The sequence below is a fragment of the Symphalangus syndactylus genome, chromosome 12 (genome assembly GCF_028878055.3).
Source record: "Symphalangus syndactylus isolate Jambi chromosome 12, NHGRI_mSymSyn1-v2.1_pri, whole genome shotgun sequence".
Taxonomy (NCBI): domain Eukaryota; kingdom Metazoa; phylum Chordata; class Mammalia; order Primates; family Hylobatidae; genus Symphalangus; species Symphalangus syndactylus.
Genome location: NC_072441.2, coordinates 81,435,202 through 81,455,939, shown reverse-complemented (window position 1 = coordinate 81,455,939; position 20,738 = coordinate 81,435,202). Strand labels below are relative to the sequence as shown.

At 37.5% G+C, this 20,738-nt stretch overlaps 2 protein-coding genes across 3 annotated transcripts; both read left to right on the top strand.

Annotated features, from left to right (window-relative positions):
- The first annotated feature begins 2,232 nt into the window (after nt 1-2,232).
- LOC134734721 (small proline-rich protein 2A) lies at nt 2,233-3,615 on the top strand. Of its 2 annotated transcripts, none has more exons than XM_063628101.1 (2): nt 2,233-2,275; nt 2,984-3,615. In XM_063628101.1, the coding sequence occupies exon 2, from the start codon at nt 3,003-3,005 to the stop codon at nt 3,219-3,221; it is 219 nt and encodes a 72-aa protein (XP_063484171.1). In that variant the 5' UTR covers nt 2,233-2,275; nt 2,984-3,002; the 3' UTR covers nt 3,222-3,615. The 2 variants fall into 2 exon arrangements, with proteins under 2 accessions (XP_063484171.1, XP_063484172.1); XM_063628102.1 differs by having other exon boundaries at nt 2,233-2,279; nt 2,984-3,613.
- Nucleotides 3,616-18,847: 15,232 nt separating this feature from the next.
- On the top strand, nt 18,848-20,242 carry LOC134734722 (small proline-rich protein 2A-like). Its single transcript, XM_063628103.1, has 2 exons — nt 18,848-18,889; nt 19,609-20,242. Exon 2 carries the CDS (start codon nt 19,628-19,630, stop codon nt 19,844-19,846), a length of 219 nt encoding a protein of 72 aa, XP_063484173.1. The 5' UTR covers nt 18,848-18,889; nt 19,609-19,627; the 3' UTR covers nt 19,847-20,242.
- Nucleotides 20,243-20,738: the final 496 nt, after the last annotated feature.

The following is a 20,738-nucleotide window of genomic DNA, read 5'->3' as shown; positions in this document are numbered from 1 at the left end:
TAAGGCTATCAGACTCTTAAAGAAGATAAAGCTAAGCTCTCTAGACATGCAGATAGATGATAGATAAAGACTCATGGTGTGTGTGTGTGTGTGTGTGTGTGAAGTATGCCTTGCTCTATGTCTCAGGGACTGGATGTCCTAACCTGGGGAAGGTGTGACTGGTAGCTGCCCCTCTTCATGTTGTGGCCACTCTTCATGTAGCTGGTCTGTGAGGAACTCTGAGTTTCCAGTTCACCATCTCAACTCGTAAAGTGAGCCTGTCTGAGATGCTGGGAGCACTAGGGCTGCTGCCACTCTGGTGCCTGCACTGGTGTGATAAGCAGCCTGTTTGAGTGGGGTGTTCTCAGAAGGGGAGTCTCAGGGCATGACTGAAACTGTATTATCTCACACAGGGATCTCATTTGGCAGCCAATTTTCTGATTTTGCATGGCAGAAACAAGACATTTCTGTAAGGATTTGTGTTGTAGATGTGATGTGAGGCTCTGGGGAGGAGTAGAGGACCTATTGAGTGAAATCCCTTTACTGCACCCACCGTACCTGGCATGTGGAAGCATTTGGTGAGAACACTATTTGTAAACACCTGGACTCAAGGTCTTGACATGACAGTTCTATTTCTGTAGTGTCTGGCCGTGGTGATCTTGGCCAAAAGCCCTTCCTTAGAGACTGGAGCAATTGCAGATCTGGAAACCTAATTGCTTAACTGAGAGATGTGATGCTGGGTTGATTCAGTGCTCTTGCTCTATCTGGAGCATAGCTGGTGAGTGCTCCAAAGAATTTGAGTCACTCCTCTTCCTCTTTTTTTCTTATCTTCCTCATCCTTCTTCTTCTCCAATTATAAAACCACATTCTTGGAAAGGTTCCTGATTATTGGCCCAGATAAGGAAGCTCCAGCAGCAGTATTTTAAATGTTTAATATATGATGTTTAGTAAGCCCCACTGATTGCAGGAAGAATTTTAAAAAGATGTGAAAGACATTCACATTGACAACATACGTATCGAGTGAACAATGTGTACTAAAATGGACAGATGAGAGGTATACATTGGGGTGTGACTTGATAATCTAGCAGGTTGTGGGGCTAGAGGGCTTTGGGAAAAGACAAAGGAAGAACATACAAACAAATAATACTGTCTTTCAAAGACTAAAACCTGTTTGGAAAGACAGGTAGAGAAAGCAAACATACGGAATCACACTTAGTTTATATTTTCCCCTGGATTTCAGACTTTAAGTCCTCTGGCCTTCCCTACTCTGAGAAGAGAAAAGCCCTTCTCTTCTCTATTTACATAAGATACTGTGAGTCTATGCATTTTGTTCTCTATAGGATGTTCACAGGGAAACATACAGGCATGGTTCAACACATAGATTCAAAATGAATGCTTGTAACTTTAGTTCCCTTCTCTCCATTTCCTTAATGTGGTGACTAAGTACATTTCTATAAATAAAAAGGCTGTAGTACACATCCTTGATAGCAGCACTAGCAAACTTACCAGGGAGAGTGGATCTCACTCTGGTGTCTGTCCGGGGACACAAGTGCCTCTATGAGAGGTGTGTAAGACAACTTCAAAGAGAAAAGGAATATAGGTAAAACCTGGGGTTCTGTGAGAGAAAGATAGAGGTGAAGTAGAAAATTTCAGGCTTGAACAGGGTCAACAGATGGCACAATGTGGTCACTGCCTTCAAAACCAGAGGTAGGTATGATGCTCCTCTGTTTACAGTTCCAGGGAGGAGAGTTGACCTGGCTGTGGTCATACAACTTAGCAAAAAAATCTGGGGCCAGAACTCAGGCCTTTATTAGGTCCTTCCAACACACTGGCAAATCGTACTAGGAAAGAAGGGGTGGAGATGGGTTCATGTGCAACAATATGGCATTCAGCTAAAGTGGATCAGGGCAGGAAGTTTTATGATTTAGGGAATGTGTAAGACAGGAAGCATTCATTGCCCCCAGTCAAGAAAGAGAGCCCTTGACCACCAGTTAGAGAATCCCCCAAGTCCCTCTTTGCTGTAAGTCACTGAAACTGAGATCTAAGGCAGGGCCTCCATGAGTCAGGAGCACTTAATCCCGCGGAGAGGTCCCAGAACAGGATATTTCCCAGTTTGAGAATCCCTGTCATGCCAGTTATGGATAAATTTGCATTTTAGTTGGGACATTGCTGGACCAGACCATTTTAGGCAGTTCCACTTCCTGCTGGGTGGGGTAGCTGGCCCTATAAAGAGGTTCTCTGCTGCCCAACTCCTAAACTCCTGGTACTCGAGCACCGATCTGCTTTGGAGAACGTGGTGAGTCTGCTTCCTTGAGTTCTGTTCTTTTTGCCCTGAAATGTTGAATTTAATCTGAATCCAGCAAGTTTGGTGTATTCAAACCTATGATCATGGGTTTGATGGTACTTAGTGGATGGAACTACAGGATTAGACTACGTGATAGAGTGTTTTACACAGCTTTTTAAAAAATATACAGTTATATGTTCATATGGACAGAGAAGTTAATAGGAAAGCTTTGGTTTGAAGAAAAGGATGAAGTATTTTTCTCTTTTCCATATTTTTCTGGTGTCCTTTTCAAGTGTTTCTGTGTTAGCAGATGTGAGAGCCAGCACTTCTTCCTGAACAGCCCTTGCTCTGTGCTCAAGTCAACCCACTGGGAGTTTACAACAGATAATGATGATAGGAATAGCTTGTGAGATTGCCCAGGGGGTCTGAACTTGTGACTGCCTTTCCTGAAGATGTTAATTTCCTGGATTAACATGCTGGATTTTTTTATTACAGAGATGTTTTCTTTGGAAAAATTGTATGAGGAAAGGCAGGATTTCCTAGGGCTGATGAAGCAACTTGCTAAAGTGGAAAGAAGACAGGAAGTCATGAAAAGGGAGCTAAGAGTTTAAATAAATGTTTGCAGATTGGAGAAATAATATTCCATGGTATTACATAAGCTTTGGCTGCTCTTTCTGGAGGATTCCATTCCTGTGAACACTGTCATATCATTTCTTTCAGATCCTGAGACTCCAGCAGGATGTCTTATCAACAGCAGCAGTGCAAGCAGCCCTGCCAGCCACCTCCTGTGTGCCCCACGCCAAAGTGCCCAGAGCCATGTCCACCCCCGAAGTGCCCTGAGCCCTGCCCACCACCAAAGTGTCCACAGCCCTGCCCACCTCAGCAGTGCCAGCAGAAATATCCTCCTGTGACACCTTCCCCACCCTGCCAGCAAAAGTATCCACCCAAGAGCAAGTAACAGCCTCAGGATTCATCAGGACCATGAAAGGATAAGAGTAATTAGCTAACCTCATTCCACAGCTTCACCTGCATCTTCTCATCAAAACCTACCATGGATACACAGGGAGCTTCTTTTCCCTTAGCCTGTGATCTGCCCATGATGTTCCCTGATAGCAAAAGGTTTCTTTCTAAGGCTGCCATACTGCCACTGTCCAGGTGGAGACTGAGGAAAGGAACCTCGGCTTTGTCAGTTCCCAGAGCTTCAGCAGAAAGAGCTGCAGCTGTGTGCCTGGGAACCATCAGAGAATTCTGTTGATGTGTTCTGTGTCTGTCTTTCATCTGGGCATGAGCTTCTACCACCTGTGCAAATGTCACTTTTCTTTCACTCCCTGAATAAAGTATCTATGCATATATATTTGTGAATGGGTCTTTTGTTTCTTTTCAAATCTGCTTTATTAGCAATGTGATATGATCATTTAGATTTATTCCTATCTTTCCGTGATCCTCAGGGAAGATCTTACAATTGTTGCTATATGAATTTTGGGTCATAGCAAGTATTATTTCTGTATCATTTTATACTCCTTTTATTTTTCTTAGTGTTTGATTGATTTGCAGAATATATTATTCCACTTTTCCAAATGTTTATCTTTTTACTGCAAAGTGAACCAAACAATATTTACATCATAAAGTAGTCTAAGTCATAAAATCTAATTTCTATCTGAAATTTTGAAATTTGGTTGGCACAATGCCTGACACATAACAGCAGTCATTTTATTGAATTTGCTGCTAATAAGCAGCGATATATCGTTTCCACCAGCATCATCATCATCATCATAATCATCATCACCCCCTGCTACAACCACCAAGATATTTGTTCCAGAAAGAGAGTGGCTTGGATGTAACTAATACAGGAAATAAGAAGACTCCCTATTGTTATTTTTAATTGATTCATAATACTTGTACATATTTTTGGGGTACACGTGATATTTTGTTACGTGGATCAAATGTGTAATGATCACGTCAGGATATCAGGAAATTTAGGGAATCCATGACCTTGAGTATTTATCATTTCTCTCTTTCCTGGGAACATTTTAATTCCTCTCTTTTTGCTATTTTGAAAAATACAGTACATTGCTGTAAACTGTAGTCACTGTACTCCGCTATCAAATGTTTAAAGTTACCTCTTTTACGTCCCTCTATGTTTGTACTATTTAACCAGCATCTCTTCATTCTCCACCCCCTGAACATCTTTCCCTGCGTCTGGTAACTATCATTCTACTCGCTATCTTTATAGATCAACTTTTGTAGCTCTTACAGATGAGTAAGAATATGCAGTATTTGTCTTCCCCTGCTTGACTTATTTTACTTAACATAATGACCTCCAGTTCCATTCATGTTGCTGCACATGACATGATTTTATTCTTTTTTACAACAAAATAGGATTTCATTGTGTGTCTATACAATATTTTCTTTTTCCATTTATTCATTAATGGACACTTAGGTTACATATCTTTGCTATTGTGAATAGTACTGCAATAACCATGGGAGTTCAGGCATCCGTTTGATGGACTGATTTCTTTTCCTTTGGTTAGATATACAGTAGTTGGATTGCAGGATTGAATGGTAGTTCTATTTTTAGTTTTTGGAGAAATCTTTGTATTGTTTTCCACTGCGGGTGTACTAATTTACATTCCCACCAGAAGTATATCGGCTTCTTTTTTCTTTGCATCCTGTCCAGTATCTGCTATTTTAAAAAATTTTTTATTTTAAGATCAGGGGTACATGTGCAGGTTTGTTATATAGGTAAATGCATGTCACCGGGGTTTACTGTACAGCTTGTTTCATTACCCAGTTATTAATCATAGTACCTATTAGTTATTTCTCCTGATCCTCTCTGTCCCCCTCACCTTTACCCTCCAATAGGCCCTATTGTCTGTTGTTCCCCTCTATGTGTCCATGTTTTCTCAGCATTTAGCTCCCAGTTATAAGTGATTTTCTGTTCCTGCATTAGTTTTCTGAGGATAATGACCTGCAGCTCTACCCATGTTCCTACAAAGGACTTGATCTCTTTTTTTATGCCTGCATAGTATTTCATGGTGGGTATGTATCACATTTTCTTTATCTAGTCTACCATTGATGGTCACTTAGTTTGATTCCATGTCTGCTATTACGAATAGTGCTGCAATGAACATAACATGTGCATGTGTCTTTATGACACAGAATGGTTTATATTCCTTTGGGTATATACCAAGTAATGGGATTGCTGGTTGGAATGGTAGTTCTGTTTTTAGTTGTTTGAGTAATTGCCACACTGTTTTCCACAATGGTTGATCTAATTGACACTTCCCCCAACACTGTATAAGCATTCGTTTTTCTCTGCAACCTCTCCAGCACTTTTTATTTTTTGACTTTGTAATAATAGCCATTATGACTGGTGTGAGATAGTATCTCATTGTGGTTTTGATTTACATTTCTCTAATGATCAGTGATGTTGACATTGTTTTTCATATACTTGTTGGCTACATGTATGTTTCCTGTGAAATGTGTCTATTTCTCTCCTTTGCCCACTTTTTAATGGGGCTGTTTTTTTTCTTGTAAATTTGTTTAAATTCTTTATAGATGCTGAATATTAGACCTTTATCAGATGCATGCTTTACAAAACTTTTCTCCCATTCTGTAGGTTGTCTGTTTACTCTGTTGATAGTTTTCTTTGCTGTGCAGAAGCTCTTTGGTTTATCCTATTGGTCAATTTTTCTTTTGTTGCAATTACTTTTGGTGTCTTTGTCATAAAATATTTGACTATCCCTATGTCCAGAATGGTATTGCCTAGGTTGTCTTCCAGGGTATTTATAATCTGGGGCTCTACATTTAAGTCTGTAATTCATCTTGAGTTTATTTTTGTATATAGTGTAAGGAAGGCATCCAATTTCAATCTTATGCATAGGGCTAGCCAGTTATCCCAGCACCATTTATTGAATCGGGAGTTCTTTCCACATTGCTTGTTTTTGTCACATTTTTAGTGATCAGATAGTTACAGGTGTGTTGCTTTATTTCTGGGTTCCCTATTCTGTTCCATTAGTCTCTGTGTCTGTTTTGTATTAGTACCATGCTGTTTTGGTTACTGCAGCCTTGTAGTACAGCTTGCAGTCAGGTAGCATGATGACTCCAGCTTTGTTCTTTTTGTTTAGGATTACCTTGACTATTCAGGCTCATTTTTGGTTCCATAGAATTTTATAATTGTTTTTTCTTTTTCGGTTCTGTGAAGAATGTCATTGGTAGTTTGATAGGAGAGGAATCACAATGAAATTGTAAACTGCTTTGAGGAGTTTGGCTATTTTAACTGTATTGATTCTTCCTATTCATGAGCTTGGAATGTTTTTCCATTTATTAGTGTCATCTCTGATGTTGTTCAGCAATGCTTTGTAGTTCTCTGTGTAGAGATCCTTCACCTCCCTGGTTAGCTGTATTCCTAGATATTTTATTCTTTTTGCCACTGTTGTGAATGGGATTGTGTTCCTGATTTGGCTGTTGGCTTGGCTGTTGCTCGTATATAGGAGTGCTAGTGACTGACTGACTGATTTTTGTATGTTGTTTTTGAATCCTGAAACATTGCTGAAGTTGTTTATCTGCTGAAAGAGCTTTTGTTCCTAGACTATAGGGTTTTTTAGATATAGAATCATGTCGTGTGCAAACAGGGATAATTTGACTTCTTGTCTTCTTATTTTGATCCCCTTTCTACCCTTATCCTTCTTGATTGCTCTGGCCAAGACTTTCCATAGTATGTTGAATAGAAGTACTGAGAGAGGGCATCCTTGTATTGTGCTGGTTTTCAAGGGGAATTCTTCCAGCTTTTCCCTATTCAGTATCATATTGACTGTGGATTTGTTACAGATGGCTCTTATTATTTTGAGGAATATTCACTTGTTTAATATCCAGTTTACTGAGCGTTTTTAACATGAAGAGGTGTTGAATTGTACGGAAAGCCTTTTCTGCATCTATTGAGACAATCATGTGATTTTTGTCTTTAGTTCTGTTTATGTGATGAATCAAATTTATTGATTTGTGTATGTTTAACCAATCTTGCACCCCAGGGATAAAACCAACTTGATTCTGGTGGATAGGCTTTTTGATGTGCTGCTGGATTAGGTTTGCCAGTATTTTGTTGAGAATTTTTGCATTGATTTTCATCGAGGATATTGGCCTGAAATTTTCTTTTTAGTGTTTGTGTCTCTGCCAGGTTTTGGTATCAAGATGATGCTGGCCTCATAGAATGAGTTAGGGAGGAGTCCTCCTCTTCAACATTCTGGGATAGTTTCAGCACGAATGGTACCGGCTCTTATTTGTACATCTGGTAGAATTCGTCTGTGAATATCCCCTTTGTCATTTCTAACTGTTTATTTGAATATTTTCTCTTTTCTTCTTTATAGTCTAGTTAGCAGTCAATTTATTTTATTATTTCTTAAAAGTAATTCCTAGATTTGTTGACATTTTGATTTTTTTATATCTCAATCTCCTTTAGTTTAGCTCTGATTTTGGTTATTTCTTGTCTTCTGATTGCTTTGAGGTTGGTTTTCTCTTGGTTTCCTTGTTCTTTTAGTTGTGGTGTTAGGTTGTTACATTGATATCTTTCTAACTTTTTGATGTGAGCATTTAGTGCTACATATTTCCTCTTAATACTGCATTAGCTGTGTCCACAGATTCTGGTATATTGTATGTTCATTCCCATTAGTTTCAAAGAACTTCTTGATTTTAGCCTTAATTTGATAATTTACTCAAAAGTCATTCAGGAGCAACTTATTAAATTTCCATGTAATTGTATGGTTTTGAGTGAATTTCTCAGTCTTGATTTCAAATTTCATGGTGCTGTCTTCTGAGAGATTGGTTGTTATGATTTCGGTTCCTTTGTATTTGCTGAGGAGTGTTTTATTTCCCACCATGTGATTGATTTTAGAGTTTGTGCCATGTGGCTAAAAGAAGAATGTATATTCTCTGTTTTTGGGTAGAGAGTTTTGTAGATGTCTATCAGGTCCATTTGGTTCTGTGCTGACTTCAAGTCTTGAATATATTTGTTAAATTTCAGCTACAATGATCTGTCTAATACTGTCAGTGGGGTGTTAAAGTCTCCCACTATTATCGTGTGGGAGTCTTATTCTCTTTGAAGCGCACTAAGAAATTGCTTCATGAATGTGAGTGCTCCTGTGTTGGGTGCATTTATATTTAAGACAGCTGGGTATTCTCGTTGAATCCTTTACCATTATGTGATGCTTTTTTTGGTCTTTATTGATTTTTGCTGGTTTAAAGTCTCTTTTGTCTGAAATTGGGATTACAATCCCTGCTTTCTTCTGTTTTGTGTTTGCTTCACTCTCAGTGCCTCCCCTCTGAAAATCTGTTAAAAGTGGGCCAGTTGTCTCTGTCCCTCAGTGGCAGCTATTCTACCTGGCTGCATCTAGTTGGCCATCTTGCCCAGAGCCACAGGAATTATCTGGTATGTTAAATGTTTTTGAGCATTTTTTGCATCAATATTCATGAGGAATACTGGTGTGTAGTTTTCATTCCTTGTAGTGTCTTTGTCTGAATTTTCTATCAGGGTAATCCTGGCTTCATGGAATGAGGCAGGAAGTATTCTCTATATTAAGTTTTCTTCTTTGATCGAGTTTGAGAAGGATTGGTATATACTTCTCCAATAAATCCTTCTGGGTCAACACTTTTCTTTCTTGTGTGACTTTAGATTAGTAATTCAATCTCCTTACTTTTTATACATCTCTTCAAATTTTCTATTTCTTTATGATTTGGTTTGGTAGACCGTATATTTCTAAGAATTTGTTCATTTCAACTGGGTTATCTGATAAGGTGACAATAGAATTGTTTCTATGTTTTCCCTTAAAATTCTTTTCATTTCTGTAAAATCACTAGTAACTTCCCCACTTTCTTTTAAGATTTTAGCTATTTGAGTGTTACATCATTTTACTCTTCTGTAGTTAATCCAACAATTTGTCAGTTTTGTTGCCTTTTCAATGAAATAAAACTTGGTTTTATCTACTGATTTTTACTATTGTTTTCTTGTCTTTTATTTTATTTATCTCCATTCTAGTCTCTCATATTTACTTTTTTGGGTTTAGTTTACTTTTCTTTTTGTATTTTCCTAAGGTGTAGCATGAAGTTATTGATCTGAGAATTTTTTAAATTAAAAATGTATGTGGTTATGGCTATAAATTTCCCTGTTAGCACTGCTTTTTCTGCAATCCTGAAGTTTTGGTATGATGTGTTTTTGTTGTCAGTAGTCTCAAGCTATTTCTAATTTTCCCGTGATTTCTTATTTGACCTGTTGGTTGTTTAAGAGTGTTTTTTTGTTTGTTTGTTTGTTTCCACAAATGTGTGAATTTTCCAGTTTTAAGTTGGTTATAGATTTTTAGTCTCATTCCAAAGAAATTGGAAAAGTACCTTGTATGATTTTAGTCTTTTAAAATATATTAACTCATTTTCTAGCCTAATATGCGGTCTGTCCTGGAGAGTGTTCCATGTTCTCCTGAGAAAACTATAGGGTGTATCCTGCTGTTGGTGGGTAGAGTGTTGTGTATTTTTCTGTTTGGACTAATTGGTTTATATTTTTAAGTCATCTATTTTCTTTTTGAACTTCTACTATTCTAGCCATTTTTGAAAGTGAAGTATTTAAGTTTTCAACGTTTATTATAGAACTATCAATTTCTTTTAATTTCTCTCAATGTATCTTCATATGTTTTAGAGTTCTGATGTTAGGAAATGTATGTTTATAACTTCTATATTTTCTGAGTAAATAAATCTCTTTATCAATATATATGTCCTTTATAGTCTCATGTAACAGTACTCAACTTAATTGTGTCTGATGTTATTGTAGCCACCTCTGGTCTCTTGTGGCTACTATTTACATAAAATATCTTTTTCCATCCTGTTACTTTCAATCTCTTTGTGTCTTTAGTTGTAAAGTTAGTCTCTTGTAAACAGCAAATAGTTGAATCGATTTTTTAATTTAAGATCCATACTTCCAATTTCTGTTGCTGGGGAAAGTTTAATTCACTTACATTTAAAATAATAACTGATGAGGTAGGTCCTCTTTTTGCATTTACTCTTTTCTCTATGTTATCTTTCATTAGTGCCTGATTTGTGTTTAGTTTTTTTTTTGTAGTAAAACTTTTTAAATTGTCTTTTTTCTATTGTGTGTATTCTAAAATATTTATTTTGTGGTTACAGTGAAGACTGTACATAATACCTTAAAGTTATACTAATCTAATTAGCATTAACACCAACAATTCCAATTGCATAGAAAAGTTAACTCATACAACCCCATCCTCTTTTTATGTTGAGTTCACAAATTACATTTTTATACATTGTATGTTCACTAACATAGTTTTTTAATTATTTTGTATACATTTGCATTTTAAATCTTGTAGAAAATAAAAAGTGGAGTTACAAGCTAAAATTACAATAATGCTGGCTTTTTATGTACCTGTGCACATTTATCGGATACCTTTATATCTTCATACAGTTTCTCTCCAGCATCCTTTTTTTTTTTTTGAGACAGTGTCTCTCTCTCTTGCCCAGGCTAGAGTGCAGTGGTGCAATCTTGGCTCACTGCAACCTCCACCTCCTGGGTTCAAGCAATTCTCCTGCCTCAGCCTCCTAAGTTATACAAGAAAATAAATCTAAATACAGTAAATAGCAATACGTGGATGTGTTTATTTGTAAAATATTAACATATATAGATATTTAGCATTCCATGTGAAAGTATATATAATGTCACCCCTAATTTACTGTTATGTGGTTAGCTGTTTGGGACATTAATAAAAAACAATCATTCAAATATCACATTTCTTCTGGTGGCAAATTACCTAAATTTTAGGCTAAATCCTTATAAGAAACTGAATAGCTCATTAGCACTAACCTTCCCAAAGTGAATAGGCCTTATAGGTTCTACTTTTATTTTCTCTGTATGTTAGATCAGAATATTTAAGAGCACAGTTTCAAGAGCTATTAGTAATGTGAAGTACTCCTGTATGCTTAATGTTAATGAGATTAAGAAGGACATATGGTAAATGACAGAATGAATTAGACACTTCTCCTTATAAGAATCTTTTCAAGATAGTGAATGTGCATAGGCTGTGGTTTCCTTCCAAAATATGTCAAAAGGGAAAATAAGGAAACACGAACAAAATTGGGATTACAGGTGCACACCACCACACCCAGCTAATGTTTGTGTTTTTAGTACAGATGGGGTTTCACCATGTTGGTCAGGCTGGTCTGGAACTCCTGACCTTGTGATCCGCCCACCTCGGCCTCTCAGTATGCTGGGATTACAGGTATGAGCCACTGTGCCTGGCCCAGCATCTTTTTATTTCAACCTGAGAGGCTCTCTTTATCATTTCTCATACAGAAAATCTAGGAGCAATGAACTCCCTCAAGTTTTGATTTCTGGAAATGTCATAAGTTTGCCCTCATTTTTAAGGACAATTTTGCCGGCTGTACAATTTTAGGTTGAAAGTGGTTTCTTTCTAGAATTCTACAGCCTTGAAAGAAATCACTTTCAACGTAGAATTCTACTGCCTTGGAGATCAGGAGGCAGTAGGATGATATATTGAAAATTACTTATTGAGAAAACTACTTCTGATAAGAATTTGGTCAACTACTTATTAAGGATCCCTTAGATATGATGATTTACTTCCTTCTTCCTGCTTTCAAGATTCTCTCTTTTGATAATTTAATTATAATGTGTCTCAGTGGGGGTGTCATTGAATTCATTGAACTTGGAGTTTGTTGTGCTTTTTGGATGTGTAATTTTGCATTTTACAGAAATCATATAAATGGAACCATTTTAGAAACAGTATGTGGCCTATGAGACTGACTTTTTTTTAACTTATCAGTTTGCATTTAAAATTCATTCATATCTTTATATTTCTTGATAGATCATTCCATGTTATCACTGCATAGTATTCCACTGCATGGGTGTAATGCACCACAGTTTACTGATTCATTTATTGAAGGGCATCTTGGTAGATCACACTTCTTGGAATTTATGAATAAAGCTGCTGCAATCATTTGAATGCAGGTTATTTTTTGTTGAAATATTTTGAAATGTACTAGTTCAAAATTTGCTGGATCATATTGTAAAATTGTGTTTATCTCTGTAAGACTGTGAGTTAGTTTTGATTGTTCTAATAATGTTTATGTTTTATTTCATATATTTCTAATTTACAGTAGAATTTCAGTTTTCCCCTATATTAGATTTCAAACAGTTTTTTTCTCTTCAAAATTTTTCAACATAGTGTTGGAAGTTCTGGCCAGGGCAATTAAGCAGGAGAAGGAAATAAAGGGTCTTCAATTAGGAAAAGAGGAAGTCAAATTGTCCCTGTTTGCAGATGACATGATTGTATATCTAGAAAACCCCATTGTCTCAGCCCAAAATCTCCTTAAGCTGATAAGCAACCTCAGCAAAGTCTCAGGATACAAAATCAATGTACAAAAATCACAAGCATTCTTATACACCAATAACAGACAAACAGAGAGCTAAATCGTGAGTGAACTACCATTCACAATTGCTTCAAAGAGAATAAAATACCTAGGAATCCAACTTACAAGGGATGTGAAGGACCTCTTCAAGGAGAACTACAAACCACTGCTCAATGAAATAAAAGAGGATACAAACAAATGGAAGAACATTCCATGCTCATGGGTAGGAAGAATCAATATCGTGAAAATGGCCATACTTCCCAAGGTAATTTATAGATTCAGTGCCATCCCCATCAAGCTACCAATGACTTTCTTCACAGAATTGGAAAAAACTACTTTAAAGTTCAAATGGAACCAAAAAAGAGCCCATATCACCAAGTCAATCCTAACCCAAAAGAACAAGGTTGGAGGCATCATGCTACTTGACTTCAAACTATACTGCAAGGCTACAGCAACCAAAACAGCATGGTACTGGTACCAAAACAGCATGGTACTGGTACCAAAACAGAGATACAGACCAATGGAACAGAACAGAGCCCTCAGAAATAATGCCACATATCTACAACTGTCTGATCTTTGACAAACCTGACAAAAACAAGAAATGGGGAAAGGATTCCGTATTTAATAAATGGTGCTGGGAAAACTGGCTAGACATATGTAGAAATGGATCCCTTCCTTACACCTTAAACAAAACTTAATTCAAGATGGATTAAAGACTTAAATGTTAGACCTAAAACCATAAAAACCCTAGAAGAAAACCTAGGCATTACCATTCAGGACATAGGCATGGGCAAGGACTTCATGTCTAAAACACCAAAAGCAATGGCAACAAAAGCCAAAATTGACAAATGGGATCTAATTAAACTCAAGAGCTTCTGCACAGCAAAAGAAACTACCATCAGAGTGAACAGGCAACCTAAAAAATGGGGGAAAATTTTTGCAACCTACTCATCTGACAAAGGGCTAATATCCAGAATCTACAATGAATTCAAACAAATTTACAAGAAAAAAACAAACAACCCCATCAAAAAGTGGGCAAAGGACATGAACAGACACTTCTCAAAAGAAGACATTTATGCAGCCAAAATACACATGAAAAAATGCTCATCATCACTGGCCATCAGAGAAATGCACATCAAAACCACAATGAGATACCATCTCACACCAGTTAGAATGGCCATCATTAAAAAGTCAGGAACCAACAGGTGCTGGAGGGGATGTGGAGAAATAGGAACACTTTTACACTGTTGGTGGGACTATAAACTAGTTCAACCATTGTGGAAGTCAGTGTGGCAATTCCTCAGGGATCTAGAACTAGAAATACCATTTGACCCAGCCATCCCATTACTGGGTATATACCCAAAGGACTATAAATCATGCTGCTATAAAGACACATGCACACGTATGTTTATTGCGGCACTATTCACAGTAGCAAAGATTTGGAACCAACCGAAATGTCCAACAATGATAGACTGGATTAAGAAAATGTGGCACATATATACCATGGAATATATGCAGCCATAAAAAATGATGAATTCATGTCCTTTGTAGGGACATGGATGAAACTGGAAATCATCATTCTCAGTAAACTGTGACAAGGACAAAGAACCAAACACCGCATGTTCTCACTCATAGGTGGGAATTGAACAATGAGAACACATGGACACAGGAAGGGGAACATCACACATTGGGGCCTGTTTTGGGGTGGGGGGACAGGGGAGGGATAGCATTAGGAGATACACCTAATGCTAAATGACGAGTTAATGAGTGCAACACACCAACATGGCACATGTATACATATGTAACAAACCTGCACATTGTGCACATGTACCCTAAAACTTAAAGTACAATAAAAAAATTTTTTTTCGCAATTTTGTTGGTGTTTCCTTATTTTCCTTTTTGACATATTTTGGAAGGAAACCACAGCCTATGCACATTTACTATCTTGAAAAGATTCTTACAAGGAGAAGTGTCTGATTCATTCTATCATTTACCATATGTCCTTCTTAATCTCATTAACATTAAGCATACAGGAGTACTTTACATTACTAATAGCTCTTGAAATTGTGCTCTTAAATATTCTGATCTAACACATACAGAAAATAGAAGTAGAATCTATAAGGTCTATTCACTTTGAGAAGGTTAGTGCTAATGAGCTATTCAGTTTCTTATAAGGATTTAGCCTAAAGTTTAGGTAATTTGCCACCAGAAGAAATGTGATATTTGAATGATTGTTTTTTATTAATGTCCCAAACAGCTAACCACATAACAGTAAATTAGAGGTGACATTATATATACTTTCACATGGAATGCTAAATATTTATATATGTTAATATTTTACAAATAAACACATCCACATATTGCTATTTACTGTATTTAGATTTATTTTCTTGTATTAACTGAATTCAGAGGAAAGTCTTAGTACAAACAACTAGGAACTGATCTAAATTTCTGCTTAGATTAACTCTCATTTTTATCACACAACAATAAATGTCAGGATCAGCTCGTCTTATTATTTCTGCCCCCTTCATTCAAATCATATATTTACATTTGCTTTGTCCTAAAAACTTCTGGCACACACTTAAAATAAGGATAATATAAAAGATCTTAAAGAGAAAGTAAATACCTTTCTTAACCATAAACAACTTGAAATCGATATTTTGTCTCTATCTCTTTCATTAACAATGTGTTACTTTAGCATTTTGAGCACTATTTGTAGCCTGTGCTAAGTATTTACATGCAGTCTCTGATTTAATTGTTTTCTCATGACAATTTAGTGGTAGTTACTATTATTATCACCATGTTCTACTATCCTTATTACCTGTCCTGCTAATCTTCCATTTCTTCCAATTTCATCATATTATGGCCAATTTATGCTTTCTATCCACCTGGCTCTTGGATAGTAGACAAACTCATTCCTGATTTTGTTACCCTAGAAGGATCTCCCAATTTTGGTGAATGATTTCACAGATACATAAAGCTATTGAGTGTCTGTGGTTACTACAATTCTCACATTTGGAGAGAACACCATTTGTAAACATCTGTGTGTATATGTCAATACTCTGAGGAAGGGGGATTATTATTGGGGTTTTCTTCGAGAGAGATTTTAGAAGGGATGTGATCAAATGTAGAGCTATTACAATAAAACTACCGCTACTTACATCCTGCCCCACCTTTAGTGTCTAGTCAACAATCCTGAAAAAAAAAAAAAAACCCACTATCTCACTAACTGAGCAATGGACAGGCTTGTCTCTTGTTAGCTTTTCAAAGTAGAATTTTAAGATTCCTTACTCAATAATAGGTAACATTTGAAGCATACTTTGAAAAGTTAAATAAGAACATAAACATCATCTGTAATTACACCAGCCAAATATAATCACATTTAATATGCTGTTTTATGTTTCCCATCTTTTAATAAATGCGTTAATGAAAATGTTATTGTGCTTTACATAAATTTCTAGTATAATTTGAATATCTTAAATAATATTACATAATCTCCCAAAACATTCTTCTTAATTACTTTCAGAATTCTACCGTATGTTTATCTGATTCATCGAATTATGGAAGGACAGTGGAGACTAAGCCTTCCATTCAGAAACGAGAGCAGAAGGCAGACGTGCATGGGGGCTCGCAGTTACCATTTCTCTTAACATATCAAGAATATTTTACTATAATGCCTGTCTCTTTATTTTTTTCATATTTTATTTTAAATCTTCATTTGCCAGCACTATTTTGTATAGTAGAATGTATCATAGTAAAATGTGAGATAAAATGTTGAATCAAATATTAGACCAAATAAAATTTTTGTTCTTCCCTATCATTTTTATGAACTAATAATTCGTATTTAATGATCCCTTAGAAAATTAGGAAGTAGAAATAATAGGAATGAACCTAAGGCTATCAGACTCTTAAGAAACATAAAGCTAAGCTCTTTAGAAACGAAGATAGATGACAGATAAAGACCCATGGAGTGTGTGTATGTTTGTGTGTGTGTGTGTGTGTGTGTGTGTGTGTGTGAAGTATGCCTCGCTCCATGTATCAGGGCCTAGATGTCCTAACTTGGGGAAGCCTTGACTGTTAGCTGCCCCTCTTCATATTGTGGCCGTTCTTCATGTGGCTGGTCTGTGTGGAACTCTGAGTTTCAAGTTCACCACCTCAACTTGTAAAGTGAGCCCGTCTGAGATGCGGGGGGCACTAGGGCTGCTGCCATTCTAGTGCCTGCACTGGTGTGATAAGCCTCCTGTTTGAGTGGGGTATTCTCAGAAGGGGAGTCTCAGGGTGTGACTCAAACTGTGTTATCTCACACAGTGATCTCATTTGGCAGCAAATTCTTCAATTTTGCATAGCACAAATCAGATATTTCTTTAAGGATTTGTGTTTTAGATGTGATGTCAGGCTGTTGGGGAGTAGTAGGGGACCTATTGAGTAAAGGCCCTTTACTTTGCCCAGTGAAGTGCTTGGCATGTGTAATAGTCTATAGGAAACATTTGGTGAGAACACCATTTGTAAACATCTGGCCTCAAGGTTCTGATGTGATGGCTCTATTTCTGTAGTGTCCTGGCCAGTTATGATCTTAGCCAAAAGCCCTCCCTTACTGACAGGAGAAATAGCAGTTCTGGGTACCTAACCTGGTTAACTGAAGGATGTGATGCTGGGTTGATTCAACACTTGTTCTTCTTGGAGCATAGCTGGTGACTGCTCTAATGATTTTGAGTCTTTCCTCTTCCTCATTCCCCTTTCTTCTTATCTACTGACAAAATCACATTCTTGGAAAGCTTCCTGATTAATGGTCCAGGTAAGGAAGCTCTAGCAATATCACTTTGAATGCTTAATATACAATATTTAGAAAGCCTTACTGATTGCAAGAAAAGTTTTAAAAAGATGTGAAAGAACAATCACTAAATGCATGGACAACATATGTGTTAAGTGAACAATATGTACCAAAATGGACAGATGAGTGGTGTACATTGGGGTGTGAGTCGATAATCCAGCAGGTTGTGGGACTAGAGGGTCTATGGAAAAGACAAAGGAAGAACACACAAACAAATTTTAAAACGCTGCCTTTCAAACACCTAAAACCTGTTTGGAAATAGAGAGCAAGAATACATATTGGATTATACTTAGTTTTTATTTTCCCCTAGATTTCAGACTTTAAGTGCTCTGAACTTCTGCACTCTGCAAACCCACTTCTAATTATTTACATATGATAATGTGAGTCTACGCAGCTTGTCCTTGATAGGATGTTCACAGGGAACATATAGGCATGGTTCAATACATAGATTGTGAGTGAATGCTTGTAACTTTAGTTCCATTCTCTCTATTTCCTTAAGGTCGTGTCCAAGAGTACATTTTTATAAATAAAAAGTTATAGTACACATCCTTAAGGGCAGCAAGTAGAAAACGTGCTGGGGAGGCTCGATCTCACTTTGGAATCTATCCTGGGAGACAAATGCCTCTACAAATGGATTGGAGAAGACAGTTTTAAAAAGGAAGATAGTATAGGTAAAATCTGGGGTTTTATGAGAGAAAGAAAGAGGTAGAAGAAAAAATTTCAAGCTCGAACAGGGTCATCAGGTGGCACAATGCAGTCAACGCCTGCAAACCCAGAGGTAAGTATTATTGTCCCTATTTACAGTTCTGTGGAGGAGAGGTGACTTGCCTGTGGTCATACAACAGTGCAAAGAAAAGGCTTGGGCTAGAACTCAGGCCTTTGTTAGGTCTCTCCTTCCTCCTAGCACACTGGCAAATTGCATGAGGAAAGTAGAGGTAGAGTTGAGTTCATGTACAACAATAAGGCATTCAGATAAAGTGAATCAGGGCAGAAGTTTTATGATTTAGGGAAGGTGTAAGACAGGAAAACATCTTTGTTCCCAATTAAGAAAGAGATCCCTTGACCACCAGTTAGAGATTCCCCCAAGTCTCTCTTTGCCATAAGTCACTGAAACTGAGATCCAAGGCAGGGCCTCTGTGAGTCAGGAGTGCTTAACCCAGTGGAGAGATTTCAGAACAGGATATTTCCTATTTTGAGTATCCTGCTCATGCCAGTCATGGATAAATTTGCATTTGGCTTAAGAAATTACTGGATCAGCGTTGTTTTGGGTAGTTTCATTTCCTGCTGGGTGGAGTAGCAGGCTCTCTAAAGAGATACTCTGCTGCACGACTCTTAAACCCCTGGTACCTGAGCACCGATCTGCCTTGGAGAACCTGGTGAGTTGGCTTCCTTGAGTTCCTCTGTTCTTTGTGCCCTGAACTGTTGAGTTTAATCTGAATATGGCAAGTTTGGTGGATCCAATCCTATGAACATTGACTTGATGCTACTTAGTGGACGAAAATTTAGGATTAGAGCACAATTATATGCTATTTTAGCTTTCTTTTGTTATACAGGTAGGTATCCATATGGACAGAGAAGTTAAGGGGTAACCTTTCATATGAAGAAGAAAAAAGAAGAAAGTATTTTTTTTCTTTATTCTCTGTCTTTCTAATGTCCTTTACAAAGGTTTGTGTCTTAGCAGGTATGAGAGACTACAATTCTCCCTGAGCAGCCCTTTGCTCTATGCCCAAGTCAACCCACTTGGACTTTATAACAGATAATGATGATAGGAATAGCCTATTAGATTGCCCAGGGTGTCTGAACTTGTGACTGCCTTTCTTGAATTGGTTACTTTCAGGGAAATAACATGCTTGATTCTTTGTAACAGAGATAATTTATTTGGAAAAATTGTATGAGAAAGCACAGGATTTCCTAGGGACAATGAAGCAATTTGTTAAAGTGGAAGCGAGAAACCAGAAAGTCTTGAAAAAGGAATTAAGAGTTTAAATAATTTCTTGGAGATTGGAGAAATAATATTCCATGGTATTACATAAGCTTTGGCTGTTCTCTCTGGAGGATTCCCTTCCTGTGAACACTGTCGTATCATTTCTTTCAGATCCTGAGACTCCAGCAGGATGTCTTATCAACAGCAGCAGTGTAAGCAGCCCTGCCAGCCACCTCCTGTGTGCCCCACGCCAAAGTGCCCAGAGCCATGTCCACCCCCGAAATGCCCTGAGTCCTGCCCACCACCAAAGTGTCCACAGCCCTGCCCACCTCAGCAGTGCCAGCAGAAATATCCTCCTGTGACACCTTCCCCACCCTGCCAGCAAAAGTATCCACCCAAGAGCAAGTAACAGCTTCAGGATTCATCAGGAGCAAGAAAGGATAAGGATAATTGGCTCACCTCGTCCCACAGCTCCACCTGCATCTTCTCATCAAAGCCTACCATGGATATACAGGGAGCTTCTTTCTCCTTAGCCAGTGATCTGCCCATGATGATCCCTGACAGCAAAAAGTTTCCTTTCTGAGGCTGCCATACTGTCACTGTCCAGGTGGAGCTGAGAAAAGGAAGTCCTCAGCTGTGCCAGCTCCCAGAACTTCAGAAGAAAGAGCAGCAGCTCTCTCCCTGGGAACCATCAGAGAATTCTGTTGATGTGTTCTGTGTCTGTCTGTCACCTGGTCATGAGCTTCTACCATCTTTGCAATTGTCACTTATCTTTCACTCCCTGAATAAAGTATCTACGCATGTATATTTGTGAATGGATCTTTTGTTTCTTTTCAAATCTGCTTTATTAGCAATATTATGTAATCTTTTGGATTTATTTCAATCTTTCTTTGATTCACAGCAGGATCTCACAATTTGGGTCATACCAAAGATTATTTCTGTATCATTTTACACCCCTTTTATTTTCCTTAATTAGTGTTTGATTGATTTGAGGAGGATATTATTCAACTTCTCTGAATTGACAACTTCTCTTTACTGCAAAGTGAGCAAAATAACATTTACATTACAAACTAGTCTAAGGCATAAAATTTGATTACTATCTGATATTTGGTTGGCACAATGCCTGACACGTAATTAGCTGTCATTTGATAGATTTGTATTCGCAGCAACATATTATCATTGTTTTCACCATCACCATCCTCCTCACCATCAGCATCATCATCATCACTCCCCACTACAACCACTACCATATTTGTTCCAGCAAGAGAGTGGCTTGGGTGTAACTAAAATAGGAAATAAGA

Coding starts and splice junctions, on each gene's coding strand:
- LOC134734722 (XM_063628103.1), top strand. CDS start 19,628: ATGTCTTATCAACAGCAGCAGTGTAAGCAGCCCTGCCAGCCACCTCCT.
- LOC134734721 (XM_063628101.1), top strand. CDS start 3,003: ATGTCTTATCAACAGCAGCAGTGCAAGCAGCCCTGCCAGCCACCTCCT.